Consider the following 13,800-nt stretch of genomic DNA (forward strand, 5'->3'; position numbering starts at 1 on the left):
AGAAAAGGCATTTGTTGTTTCACCACATGGCAGTGACAAAAGTGAAAATCATTTGTTTCAAACCAGATTCCTACTGGAAGATCATGTGTCCATCCATTACCAGACTTCTCCAGAAAATGATCCATTGGGATGACTGCTGGATTTTCCAACCAGATCCAGAAATGCTCCCAACTGCCTGATGACTTTATTTAGCAAAAGAGAAAGTCAGTTTTCCAAATGAAAACTTAATCTCCCCAGTCAAGTAGAAATATTCATAGGTTTTAAATTAAGTGCCTACTTTCTCTTCCTTCACAGAAATGAAGGACTTGCAGGTAAGTTTCTGTTGATAATTCCAAAGACTTTGAGAAATCCTGTGTGAGAAAAACCACAGGATTGCCTAACTGCTTGCATTATTTCACATCAGCCTTGTACATTCTTGTACAGCCTTCAAAAAATCACTACTGAAATAAGCAGCTGCATTCAAAAATAGGTGAATCTACCAAAGTTAATAGCATTACATAACAAACCAACACACATTAATTTGGGAATCTTTGGATTAAAATGCAGTTTTTCATCTTTGAAGTTGAAATGAGGGTTCTGAGAGAGAAGTTTTGTATTAATCTAGACAGATACATTCTAAATAATGTAATTTTTACTTTGTACTCGCAGGGAATGGCCATCATCATCTAATAACCTTTCATCCCATTAAAGAACACAAAAAATAGGTCTTCATAAGCAGGTTATGAAATAACTGACCTATGCCAAATGTAGAACAGGCTTTCAAGAAGTCCATCAGATGCTTCTAAGGAACATCTTTCACACTCCCACAAGTCCCAGGCTGGAACAGCTCCATCACTGACACTCTCCTGCTGCTGAGGAATGCAGTGGGCACAAGGATTCCCATGGCAGTGCACATATGGCAAAGTGATATAAACACAGCAGTGCACATAACATTTATAAAAGTGCAAGCAGATCTTTGGATTCATTAATAGCACAGGAGAGATTTAATAAATATGTTTTATTTTAATCCAGAAGAAAGATGATAGAGGCCCAGTTTTGTTTGGCCAAGACATTCTTGGCCACTTCCCTACCCCCAGGCTCACATGTGTATGCTGAGGATAGAATTCCAAGTATTTCAAGAGCTGTAACATCTCCCTTCATGTGGTACCTTCTCATCCTCAGGTACCTGCCCAGGACAGAATAGCTTAAAGTTCCTGTAGGTCAATATAGGGTTGGCCTCCTCTACTCCAAAACCTCTGTGGAGTGTTTTTAGAGGCTCAAACAAAATGCATCTTGTTTCCTTTTAAGTCAGACAGTGACCCTAAATTAGAGTGATTTATTTAGGACAAACTGTGAATTATTAAGTTTCATAAACAGATTTCTTAAAGAAAAGTTCATTCATGACAAAAAAGTCTTGTCCAGAACATTGTTTCACAAGTGTCCCTAAATACAAATAATGTGTATTTGTATTTGGAACTAGGACAAGACTGAGAACAGTGTCCATGTTGTGTAAACTGAAAAGGGAAATGCAGGACATCTGCAAATCAGCCACATGGAAAAAGTTAAATACTTCTTTGCCAAACTCTAAAAGTGAAGTCATCAACCCAAAGAGCCAGTCACTGTGTCACTGCCACTGTCTGGCATCCAGCAGGTACTTGGAAACATCAGAGAGATCATGTCCAACTGCACAAGTCCAAGAAACCAAGTGCCAAAACCAAAAAAGTAAAGCAAAACTGCATTGCAATACTTTCTGAGAACACAATTCCACCAGCAAGAGGCTTTTCTTGGGATGAAAATTCTTATCTTAACAGAACACAAAAATAGCCCTTCTCCTTAGGTAAAGATCTTCTCTTTCCTCATGGGCCTGTCATGTTAGGTGTTCAGCCATGATCTTCCACAATTCCTGTAGAGCAGAACAAATACATACAGGTATTTTCTCACATCAGTAGGCTGCAATCATGAAAAAATTCCATGTGCTCACTGTAAGACAAGTTTTAAGATATACCCTATACCTCCATCTACAGACAGTATCCATCAATGGATCGATACCAAATCCATGTCTGTAATTTCCTGGAACAATTATTTGAAACACAGCACTGTAGCTGATTGCTTCATTCTTGTAGCATGATTTAAAAAAATAAAGTGTGTTTAGTATAAAGTAGTTTGTTTAAAAATAGTTTGAAATTAGCCCAGTTGTCAGAGCGTGGTGCTAATAATGCCAAGGTTGTGGGGTGGATCCCTGTATGAGGCCATTCATTGGAGAGCTGGATGCAATTGTCCTTGTGGATGACAGAATGTTCTGTGATTTTGTGATTCACTGATCTGCATGATCTCGATTGATAATCCTGCTAATCCTACATATTTTGACTGATAATCCTGCTGGTTTTTAGCCTGTGTTAACAAATGGTTTCAATAATGCTGGTAAAAAAACAGCTGAAGAAATAATTTACTGAGGAATCAAAGTCTCACAAATGCATGGCTTATATAAACACAAATCCCCTTCTCAATCCTACAGACAAGGATGAAAAATCCTTAATCACTTCATTTCTTTAGAATATATTAATATATGCTTTGTCTGCTCCACAGAGGATAATTAAGCAGACTATCACATACTCTTCACCATGACATCTCTGATTTGTGGCAATAGAGCAAATGATAAATAAAAACACAGGCATTTTAAAAATGCATAGATTTCAAGGGCCAGCAGCCTTCCTCAAAGCAGCCAGGGAATGAGTTATCTATACATTTATCTATAAACCAGGTTACTTTTGTGTACTTTTAAAACTTTTAAACAAGTTTTACACATGTTTTATGCCTGAAGGTATCAGCATTAAGTAAAATAAATTAATCTAATGAAGTAACTGTGGCTCCTGTGACCTCACCATGTGTACACACAGTATGTTCACTACAACAACATAATTTCTTGGTACCAGATTTGCAATCCAGTGCAAGATTTGCATCTCCTCTAAAAAGATTCATTAGATAGGATTGTTCTAGAAGTCTGTTAGCTGTTACCCTACATAATATTCCTAAGAGCAGATAATTTGGAAAAAAATGGAAAAAGAGAACCATAAGTGCTTGAGAGGTAATTAGATAACCAGAAATATAATATCTGACATGATTCTCAAAAACAGAAGTTTACAGCTAATTGACTTCTTCATAGATATTTGAAGATTATGTCCTGAACTCTGAACTGGGAAAGGAATTACTGAAAGTGTGAAATGAAAGCTCTCCTACAAGAAAATAAATGAGAAGAGATATTGGTTCAGTCACAAAAAATGGCATTTTACAAAGTAAAGGTCTCTTATCCTTGGAGGAACTGAGGGTGGCAATCTCAGCCACCCTGCTGGTGATAGAAAATCAATTCTGTCCCAGCCAAAACCAGGACATGTCAATCTAGTACAGATTATGTAAGCACAAACAAGGATCATTTTAAATAAAAAAAACTAATTGGAAATAAAAGATAATGTTTATTCTTCTGTTCTTCCTTCATGTGTCCATAAACAGCTGATAACTAATTTGAGATGATTAGCCTGACACATTACATTAATTTTCATGAATGCTGCTTACCAACTGCTCAATCCGTTCATAAACAAGGAACTGGCAGAAATCAGGCTTAATGTGCTCCACTGTATATTTCATTTTTCCATCTTGGAGGTTCTCCAGATCATTTAGAGTATTTCTAAAGTGACTGTAGGCTTCACATGTAATATCCATATGTCTTAAAGTGAAGTTCAGCCTGGCAAAAGAGTATTTCATTTAGAACATCTCTCCTATACTGGCACCTTAAATAGGTGTGTAACTTCCCTCAGCTAATGAAAACAATTAATCTTCTCAGCATAATTAACTCCCTTCAGCAGCCAAAAAAACGTACACTCCCCATTCCTGAAAAGCAGAAAAGATGTTATGTCAGTATCAGTACACAATAACTCTTGGATGAACTTTTCCATTGATTTTAGGGCACTTTGCCACAGCAGAATCATTGGCTTGGTTTCCTGGACAAACACCTGGCAGCAAACCACAGGAGGAGTTCTTACTTGCATCTCTCTAGAGATTTAAGCAAAGCCTATTTGTGTATCAGCTTATGAATGCACTGCAACATACAATTACTGAAAAACATTCATTGATTCCTTGAAAGCAAGCAAGAGAAACTGTTCTAGAGTTGCTGAAGATAGGAAATAAACACCCTAATTCTAAACCACTTAATTCCATTCAGTGACCTCAAAATACACAGCAAATGTTATCAGGCATTATATCAATCTAGCCACCTATTTATCCTTATTTGCACAGAGGGCATCTCAGGTGAGGCAAAGGTAGGACAACAAAAGGCAAGCTCCTGTTAAATTCACATTCTGAACTGATAAAAATTAAGCATGTAGGAAAAAAAAGAGCTTATCCTGAGCACATACTGGAGCCTGTGATCATCTGATACAATGAAAATCAGAAGCCAACCTTTAATTAAAACATACAAAATTTTAGTGTTTTTTATATTAAGTTCTTGGTAATACTCACCTCTTTTCCAGTGCTAAGTAAACTGTGCAAGAATTTCTCAAGTTGTGTGTGATTCTATACAGAGTTCTGAACAAGGCATCTGTCAGGTCATCATCATAGAACACTGTAAAAAACAAGATTAAGAGCATATGTATAATTAAGGATATAATTTACTTAAGTGTCCATTATGAAACAGCAGGCCTTAGTTTGATTACTCAAATCAAACAAGTCATTCTTTTATCTAAGTGCAAAGTACACTTTTAATGGCAACAACTGACCCTGTCAGAGTATTCACTGCTGCTATTTATTTCTTTAAGCTTTCTCTCATCAGAATGGGAATAATTTATCAGACAATTGACAAGCTTTGACAAGAATTCTCTCAGCCTGGAAATAATCTTACTACAAAGCTAAAAAAGTAGGGTATTAGAGAATAGAGAGCCTCTTTCCTTTATGAAAACCCACACCAGGCTATAATTAATTTACCATTATAACCAGATCTCCTTTGATAGCAGGACACACCAAAGAAAAGGAAGAGCTACAGCTTGCAACATCTGTTCTCATAATTGCTAATTCAGAATGTAAATATAAGTGTTTAGAAAAGAAAAATACAGGCAGGAACACTTAAGGCAGAGCTTTGGCAAATTAAGTAAGGATCTGACCTATTAGATTTTAAAAGCAAACTAGGTACATTTAAATTATTACTTATAATGCTTGAGTGTTTGATTTAAAAGCTTACTGTTTATATTTCCCTACCATCAGCTGCCATTATCACAGAACAGTGATCAAGCAAATCAGCAATCTCTTCTTCAGACCAGCTATAAGGAGCTTCAGGATCTGGAAGAAAGAATATGGCTTTGGTGTACATGATTAAATGTCTCAAATGACTGGAGAAAAGGAACTCCTTAGCTCCTGTGGGCAGCTGCTACTCCATAAGCAGAGCACACCACTCAAGGGAAATCAAAACCTTCCCTGTTCATTTTCTGAAGTTCCCTCAGTCCTCTGCTTCCTCTGTGTTATGCCCAACCCTCCCAAGGCTGATTGGCAAGCAAAAGTTTTCTTTCACTTCAGAATTCACAATCCTGTAGCAAGACTACAGCTTTAAATACATTATACATACTAAATACATTAAAGCAAGCACACCTTTAAACAAAACCCCAGATTTATCCTTATATAAGTTTTGATTAATCTTCCTATTTTATCATGCTTTTAAAAATTATTCTTCATTAAAAGAATCTTTACTTGAAAGTCTAATAAACTTAAAACCTTTTCAACTGGCAGTATCAAATATTGTCATTAACCAGAATTTTTTTTGAGGCCCAAGAGAGGCTTTTGAACATGTGACACCAAACACCAAGCCCAATCTAACAGAAGCCATTATAGGCACCTACCAGTGCAGAATTCATCTTTCAGCCAATCCAGTTCTTTCACTTTAATTTCCCCTCCTGGAGGTGAAGAAAGATCACATCAGTCACAAATGGCCTTTCACAGCATCTGGGCTAAAGCAGAGAGTCAAAATCTGACCATACAGCACCTACCTCCTGGCTCCATCAGGTGCTTGTTTAATGCAACATTTTGCTCACACATGGCCAGGAGATCTTCACCAACGTCTGGAAAAGAAGTGATAATGATATTAAAAACAAGAATATTTTGTATGGGCCATGTATTCCTCTCAGTCTAACACTCAAAGTTTCTCTCAAGCCCATGAAATAAAGGAAAATTCAGAGCAACTCTCTCCACTGATGATTGCTCCCCTAGTATCCTTCTTCCTTTTGTCCTTCAGTTCTAAGCTGAAAGCCTTGAAGAAAGAAGTTATATTCCTACCCTACCTATTTTAATCTGGACACACTATCTTGAGTTCACTGCAACATATCTTGCTTTTAAACTCTTGAGCTTTCTCTGCCCCTTGAGAAAGTTCCTGTTATTTTTCAGTAAATAACACAAATTGATAGGCACTAATAAAAATGATTAACTATAACTGAACAGATGAGTCTGAAAATACCAGGATGAAAGCACTGCTTTTGGAAGTTTCATGAAAATATTTAACTGAAAAAACTGCCTTACCTGTGCAATAAACTCTCTTGGCAACTGTTCCCATGATAATGCTGGTAATTCCAGTGCCACCTCCAAGCTCCAGCACACAGCAGCCCCTGAAGGTGTCCCTTTGAAAGAGAATGTGATCAGCCAGAAGGAAGGCAGCACGCCACACCTGGGGACAAGGGAAGCACTTAAAACTGAACCAGCTCTGAAGCACATTCCATGAAAATCAAGATACTACAAGGCAGAACACGTACTTGTTTACCAACATCTTCCAAGGGGGTTGCCATGGTGTGTTCTGTGCAAATGAGAGAGAACAGAAAAGAATTACCTCAAAATTGCTCAAATCAAGTTCCACAGTGGCAAGTTTGAAACTAAGGCTATGCATCCCTTTCAAATATAGAACTAAACACTCTTCATTCTATACAATAATGCTGGATAATGCCAAGCACCCACTCTAAGGAGCACTGAGTTTCCTGTGGTATACAACTGCCCAAACCCCTTCCAGAGGAAAAAAATGCAAATTCTTATTTGCAATATCACAGTATTGTGTTCATTATTTTCTTTCACTTAACAAAGTGCTGTTCCATCTCTAAAGAAAACCTATTTTTCTTTTGTTTTACTGAAACATATCTGCCGCATTTCTCCCTGACTGAAAACTTATTATTTACCTATTTTAACAACATCACTGTAAGTGCACTCCTGCTCTTCATCTTCAAAAGCATCTTCCTTTCCTTTCATCAGAATTACAGGGCACACTATATCCCTCAAAAGATCCTCTGCTTGCAAATCAGAGGCACTTCGAGGCCTTCTGACCACTTCCAAGTCTCCATCATCATCTAGCAGAGCTTCTACTCCTTCACTATTTAATTCTCCTTCTTCTTTCACGTTACTCCTGTCCTTGTCACACAGTTCATCTCCACTTCTGCTCTGCTGTTCTCTTCCTGCAGTAATTTCTCTCACGTGTTTCCCAGATGCCAAATCTTCTGTGCTCCAAAGGAGTTTGAAATATGACAGGAATACTGTAAGAACACAGTGTGGGGGGAAAGGTTAAACACCAGATGAGGCAGAACCTTCCACATGCATGAGATTCTGGGATGCGTTACATGTATTAAAAATCTATAGAGTAAATTAAAAATAAAATATAGAGTAAAAAAAATAAAAATAAAAATATAGAGTAAAAACAGGTAACTTGAAATACAGTTTTATTTGCTATGAAGAAATACTTCTGTTATTAAGTTCTGTCAGCAAAATTAACAAAGCACTTTCACAGTCCACTGGCTGACTCAGCATTTGCACAGCCACAATGGGCATGTTCATCTGATTTAGTAATATTTATTTTAACTACTGGCAGTAATTTAGTAATATTTATTTTAACTCTTGGCAGAGGAGATGCTTTCTTACATCCTCCAAAAGTTCTGTTCACAGAAGTTCAAACTAAGTTGAAAACAGAATGAATAGAAGTTAGAATTAGTTTATTTTGGTTAAGATTCCTATCTTGTAAGAAAGAAGAATGTTCTAGTAAAATGCAAGTTGAATTTTTGTTTACTGCTTTGAAAGTCTTAAGGGATCCAAGCAACTCCAAGCCTTGAAATTGGCTCAGTATGTAAGAACAGAAATAACTGCACAGGAGGCAAAGCTGACACTTCTGTAATTTTAAGTGTTCATACTGATTATTCAAAGAGATTAAATGACTGAAGCTATTCTTAATGACCAATTAATTAAAAATCTTTTACAACAATCACTCAGTGACATAGCTTCTATTAAAATTTGAAGTTATTAAAACATGGACCTTGCAATTTTAATTACAGGAATCTGTACTGCCTGAATATCACACATAAGGAAGAACAGACATTCCATAGTCCTTCCATCTATGTTCATTCCCAACAAAAGGGAAGAGATAAAGTGCTTGCCACCACTGCTTTCAACAATTTCACAATTTATGGGGTTCTATTCCAGTTTCTTTAGTAGGTAAGGTGTTCCAAGGTGGTCTACTGAAATCTGACAGAGGTTCCTCTCTAGTGAGACCATTTTTAGCTAGATCTAATAAAATCTTCTATGCCTGTCCTAGCATGACAAATGTTTAAAGTCTCCACTGTTTGCATGATGACCAAATGAAACTAAGTGGAATAGACATGCCATCATGAAATGCTTTGTTCTCCAAGTCCATTCTGATCCTCTGCATTTCTACAGCATTCAAAAGGTGGAAAGTCAAACTGACTCAAAGGGGAAGAGACTAAATCCCCATAAACTTCCCCAAAACACAGCACAGTGGCCCTGGTAGATTGTTATGGCACTAAAGGCTGTAATACTAACATGCAATTCTTGTCTCAATAACCAGAAGAATTTCCCAGGAAGAGCTCATTGAAGCAGGTAGAACACATGGCACTTCCTTCTGCTGAAAGGTTCTTTGCACCAAGCACAATCACAGCTAACACACATCAAACAGCATGAAGACACACCACAGCATTAATTACCTGGGTTTTGACCTGAATAGGGTCAAAATTATTATTCATTTCCTTGTCAGGCCTACTTTGATAATTTTTAACATTGTCATACACCAGAACAGCTGCAGAAGTTACTCTTTTTATGTCACAACTGGGTTTGAAAAAACAATTAGCACTTCTGTCACAGCAGGACTTTTGTACAGAACATTTTGCCAGCGGCTTCAAGGTCAGTTCCCTTGACAACTTTATAGCAACCTACAAGCTGGCAATCAGCCAGGGGCATTTGCCAACTCATTTCCTCTATAGCCTGACTCTTCAAATTCTATGTCAGTTTAAGCCATTGCTGTGTTGAGTTTTTTTGCTGACTTTTTTTTGAAGCAAATACCCCCCCCCCCCCCCCCCAAGAAAAAAAAAATCAACCCCACCAACAGACCAACAGAAAAGAATCAAAACAAAGTAACTCCACCACATAGCCCAAAGAAAGCTGTTATGCTCCCTTGGAATAGATGGTAACTCATCAGATAAACATTTAATTAAACTTGATAAATTAATTACTGATAGTTTATATTTTAAACTTAAGTTACACTATTTAAAACCCCTGGGTTCTCATCTTTTGTTTGTATATAAGAAACATCACAACCTTATTTTAAATCATGGCTTCCAAAGTGCCATATTGACAATATTGCTCAATGAACCATTAAATTAAACCTACAAGTGAGTAAATTTGGTTACTTTTTCTCAAAAAGTAATTTAAAGTTTAATTTTTAAGACAAGCTGTCTACAAGTTTTCATTTCTGGAGTTAATTTCATGAGGATAACACTAGCCCTCTTCCTAAAGACTGAGTAGGAGGTGATTCTGCTCATAGCTGGAATAAAATATGTAACTATTAATAACAACCACTTAGAGGAGGATTCAGCCTTCCAAAGATGTGAGCACAGTTAAAACACAGCACCCATTACCTGGCTGTCCAACTGCATTCAGTCGTACCATGAGGTGCCTTTTGCTTGGGCAGTGCAAGTGAACATCAGACAGCACAGTGTCACTCCTGAACGTGGGGTTATCCATCTCCTCCTCTGCCAAATCTGCCATGGGGTGCTGGAGAGAGGAACATGTGCACTGCTCAAACAGCCCTCATGCAGTGCTGTCACAAAGGGATTCCATTGTCTTCCATTCACAGGTGTCCAGCAACAGTTTTGCTCACCAAGGGAAACTCAGGACATCCTTTCTGAGAAGGTGGGATCATGCAAGCTCCACCATGCTCCGAGACAGCAAGTTCCTCATCAGGATATTCAACCTAAAAGCAAACACAGGCAGCTTTTAGTGGTAGCCTGACACTGTCTGAACATTGCTCCAGCAGTATTTCAGAAGATGAAGATCAGATGACACTGTTCAATAAAGTAGCAATGCTCCAAGGCTCTCTTTTACAGAATCCTCAATATATAACTGTTAGTAGTTCAGTGGCAGCCACTGTGTATTTTAGGAAGAGCTACTAATTTGCTTGTGTTACAAACAACCTCCCCTGGAAAAAAACAATCGAGAATTACAATGCCTAATCAAGGTTTTCAAAGGGAATAAGGCCCCTTCCTGTGTTGGCATTACCATCTTGAATGATTATGCTAAATTTGTTATTACCCAGTTGTGCTTGAACAAAATCCCCAAATGGTTCAGGCTGGAAGGGACTACAGTGGCTCACCTGGTCCCACCTCCCTGCCCAGGCAGGGTCACTCTGGAGCACGGGATCGTCTCCAGATGGTTCTGGAGTATCTCCAGTGAGGGACACTCCACACTCTCTGCGGGCAATCTGTCCCAGTGCTCGGTCCCTGCACAGGGAAGTTCTTTCTCACGTTCAGGTGGAACTTCCTGGGCATCAGTTCCTGCCCTTTGCTCCTGCCCCATTGCTGGCCCCAGGGAGCAGAGCCCGGTCCCTGCTCTGAGCCCTCCCTTTGATGTTTACATACATTAAAAAGGCCCTCCTCAGTCATCTCTTCTCAACTTCAGCCTTTCCTCGTAAGAGAGATGCTCCAGACCCGTGATAACTTAGTCCCTCCTGCCGGACCACTATACCTATCCACACTCACAACACTGCCGGCTTCAGAAGCTCTCGGTATCTGTGCCTGCGCACTTCTGTTAACTCTGCCAGCTCCACACCTGTCCCGTCCCGGCGGGAGCCAGCGCAGCCCAGCCGGCAGTGCCCGGCACCGGGAGATGTGCGCGGGGGGCTCCGCTCCTGCTGCGGCACCGCCGGAGCCTCCGCGGGGCTCAGCGCGCCGGGCGAGGCTCCGCGGGCACGGGCAGCGCGGGCGGGACCCGCCTGGCCCCATGGTGGCACCCGCCTGGCCCGGGTCCCCACGGTGACACCCGCCTGTCCCCATGGTGGCGTGACCCGCCTGGCCCGGGTCCTCATGGTGTGACCCGCCTGTCCCGGGTTCCCACGGTGAGACCCGCCTGGCCCCATGGTGGGACCTCCCTGTCCCACGTCCCTCCGGCAGGACTGCCTGTCCCGCCTCCCCATGGTGGTACCCGCCTGTCCCGTGTCTCCACGGTGGAACCCGCCTGTCCCGCTTCTCTCCCCGGCAGGATCCGCGTCGCCCGATAGGATCTGCGTCTTCCCGGCCGGATCTGCCCGTCCCACTTCTCCCCACTTAGGTCGCGCTTTCCCTTTCTCAGATCCCGCTTTCCCCCCTCTCCCGCTTCTCCCCTCTCAGATCCCGCTCGTGTCCCACCCCTCCCGCTTCTCCCCGCTCAGATCCCACCTCTCCCACTTTCCCCCTCTCAGATCCCGCTTCTCCCCGCTCGTGTCCCACCTCTCCCGCTTCTCCCCGCTCACGCCCCACCTCTCCACTTTCCCCCGCTCGGCTCCTGCGTTCCCCTCTCAGCTCCCGCCTCTCCGCGTTCCCCGCTCGGCTCCCACCTCTCCGCGTTCCCCGCTCGGCTCCCACCTCTCCGCGTTCCCCGCTCGGCTCCCACCTCTCCGCGTTCCCCGCTCGGCTCCCGCCTCTCGGCCGCTCCGCTCTCTGCCGCTGCGGCTCCTTCCGGCTCCTTCCGCTGACGCCGCTGCCCGGCGGCCCCCGCGGGTGCTGCGGGCCCTGGGGTGCGCTCTGTGCTCGGGGCTCGCCGCTGTTCGAGAATCACCCGGCACCAAACCCCGCTCAAAGCCGCCGGGGGAGGCGGGCAAAGGCAGCACCGGCCGCGCAGGTCAGGCTTGCGCTGAAGCATCCGCGGGACTTGCTCGGAGATTCAACACGCGTTTCCTACTCGCGTTCTTAATTATTAATTGTGTCTGGCATCACTTGCCCTCTATCGGTTCGTCTGTAATGCCGTGCAAAATCAACAAACGGCTTGAAAACAAAGTGGGAAAACCTCTGCGGGGGCAAATAGGCGTTTCTGCCTTAGTCCAGATAATGTCAGAATTCCAGTACCACTGTAAGATTAGCTGGAGCAACAGCTGTTCACTTGTTTAGGGAATTGGGGGTTTAGTTGCTTAATTCTGAAGACTTTTTAACTCCGTATAAACCAGGTGAAATAAACAAGACTGAGTTAATCACCGAGTGGAAACATCATAACCAGAGTCTTTGGGAGGCTTTAACAACAGAAATTTGCCTAGGAGTTAGATCACCAGATTTTGGTATCTACATGTTGGACCATGGTGTCCTCGGCAGTCGTTTCCCAGCTGAGCTCGTCTGCAGTGAGAGCTGCAGGGTCTGGCCCCGGGCTGTGTGGCCAGCCCAGAGGGTGCAGTGGTGTGTGGGGACAGGACACATCAGCAGCTGGACACGCTGACCAGCCTCCTGTGCAAAATCACAGACAGACAGAGGTGTGCTCCAAACTCCCATCTGCGTCCTGGTTCATCTCCTTGGCAAGTCTGCAGGGGATGCTGAAGATGTTTTATCTTTCAGCAGGGGGATCTTGTTCAAAAGTGGGCATTTATATATTAATTATTAGTCATGTGATGCTAATGTCAATTGCTAAAGATGATCCTTGTATTTTTCTTGAGTAGTAGGAAGTATTAGTCAATGAATAAAAAAACCTTGGAATGTAATTTATATTCTGTATCTATTTCTAAATGTCTCATCATCTGCCTTCCTCAACAAAGGCTAAGAATTATTAAAATAATTATTAAAAGAATGAAATAATCTTTCCCTGTTTCCCTCAAAACAGTCAAGAGTTTTGAGTGGCAATGAAATGGAAAGCACAGAAGCCATTCACATATCTTGTTGCAGTTTCTGTGGGGAATTTTATTGGATGAATATCTGACAAAAATGCTTTGGAGATTTGACCTCCTTTTATCTGTCTCCTGTGAAAGAGCAGAACATTATTTTACTTCCTCTGGTGATACACTGCCACATAAATTATTACTGCAGTGTCTCTCTCTGCTGGCATGTTCCTCACTGCTATGGAGTACCAAGCAGGCAAAGCAGATTATATTTGTCACAAAATCTCACCAGTCTGCAGCAAGAGGCACTTACTGGTACACAGGCTTAGTATAATTAGAGGAGTAGCTAAAAAGCTGCATTACATGGGGACTTTTAAACACAAAGGTACATTACATGAGAAATGGAGCTGCTGCAATTGCTTTTCCAAGAAATTCTGATACCTCATTTCACATATGCATAATATTTGGGCAGAGCAGGAATATCTCGTGGCTGCAGAAGATCTGTGGCTACAGATGTTATAATGTGGGTGATAATGAAAATTGTTTAGGGAGCTGCAGTTTCTGTACCACACACGAGAGGGCTTCGGCAGCAAATCCCCCAGGTGTGCCTCTTTCTTAAGGATGCACCCAAGTTGCATTTCCTGTCTTCCTCACAGCCATGTGACCTGGGAATTTGTTTAAATTTACCTCACGTG

The 13,800-nt window shown here is 41.6% G+C and overlaps 1 protein-coding gene across 6 annotated transcripts; it reads right to left on the bottom strand.

Annotated features, from left to right (window-relative positions):
* Positions 1-978: 978 nt before the first annotated feature.
* Positions 979-12,224, bottom strand: METTL22 (methyltransferase 22, Kin17 lysine). 6 transcript variants are annotated; one of them, XM_077186871.1, is made up of 12 exons: positions 11,920-12,224; positions 10,154-10,246; positions 9,912-10,047; positions 7,176-7,526; positions 6,762-6,802; positions 6,532-6,676; positions 6,006-6,077; positions 5,859-5,912; positions 5,224-5,304; positions 4,492-4,594; positions 3,550-3,718; positions 979-1,882 (listed from the first exon to the last, which is right to left on the bottom strand). In XM_077186871.1, the coding sequence occupies exons 1-12, from the start codon at positions 12,166-12,168 to the stop codon at positions 1,847-1,849; spliced, it is 1,530 nt and encodes a 509-aa protein (XP_077042986.1). In that variant the 5' UTR covers positions 12,169-12,224; the 3' UTR covers positions 979-1,846. The 6 variants fall into 6 exon arrangements, with proteins under 6 accessions (XP_077042986.1, XP_054499774.2, XP_077042988.1 ...); XM_054643799.2 differs by having other exon boundaries at positions 11,892-12,021; XM_077186873.1 differs by lacking the exon at positions 11,920-12,224 and adding an exon at positions 11,864-11,882.
* Between the last annotated feature and the right edge of the window lie 1,576 nt (positions 12,225-13,800).

The sequence above is a fragment of the Agelaius phoeniceus genome, chromosome 16 (genome assembly GCF_051311805.1).
Source record: "Agelaius phoeniceus isolate bAgePho1 chromosome 16, bAgePho1.hap1, whole genome shotgun sequence".
Taxonomy (NCBI): Eukaryota; Metazoa; Chordata; class Aves; order Passeriformes; family Icteridae; genus Agelaius; species Agelaius phoeniceus.

Bases quoted from the DNA above. Each gene is read 5' to 3' on its own strand.
- METTL22 (XM_077186871.1), bottom strand. From the start codon at position 12,168: ATGCTTCAGCGCAAGCCTGACCTGCGCGGCCGGTGCTGCCTTTGCCCG. The intron at 10,247-11,919 runs GTGGGAGCCGAG...GTTTGCTTTTAG, and splicing joins CGAGCGGGGAACGCGGAGAG to GTTGAATATCCTGATGAGGA. The intron at 10,048-10,153 runs GTGAGCAAAACT...TCCTCTCTCCAG, and splicing joins GATGTCCTGAGTTTCCCTTG to CACCCCATGGCAGATTTGGC.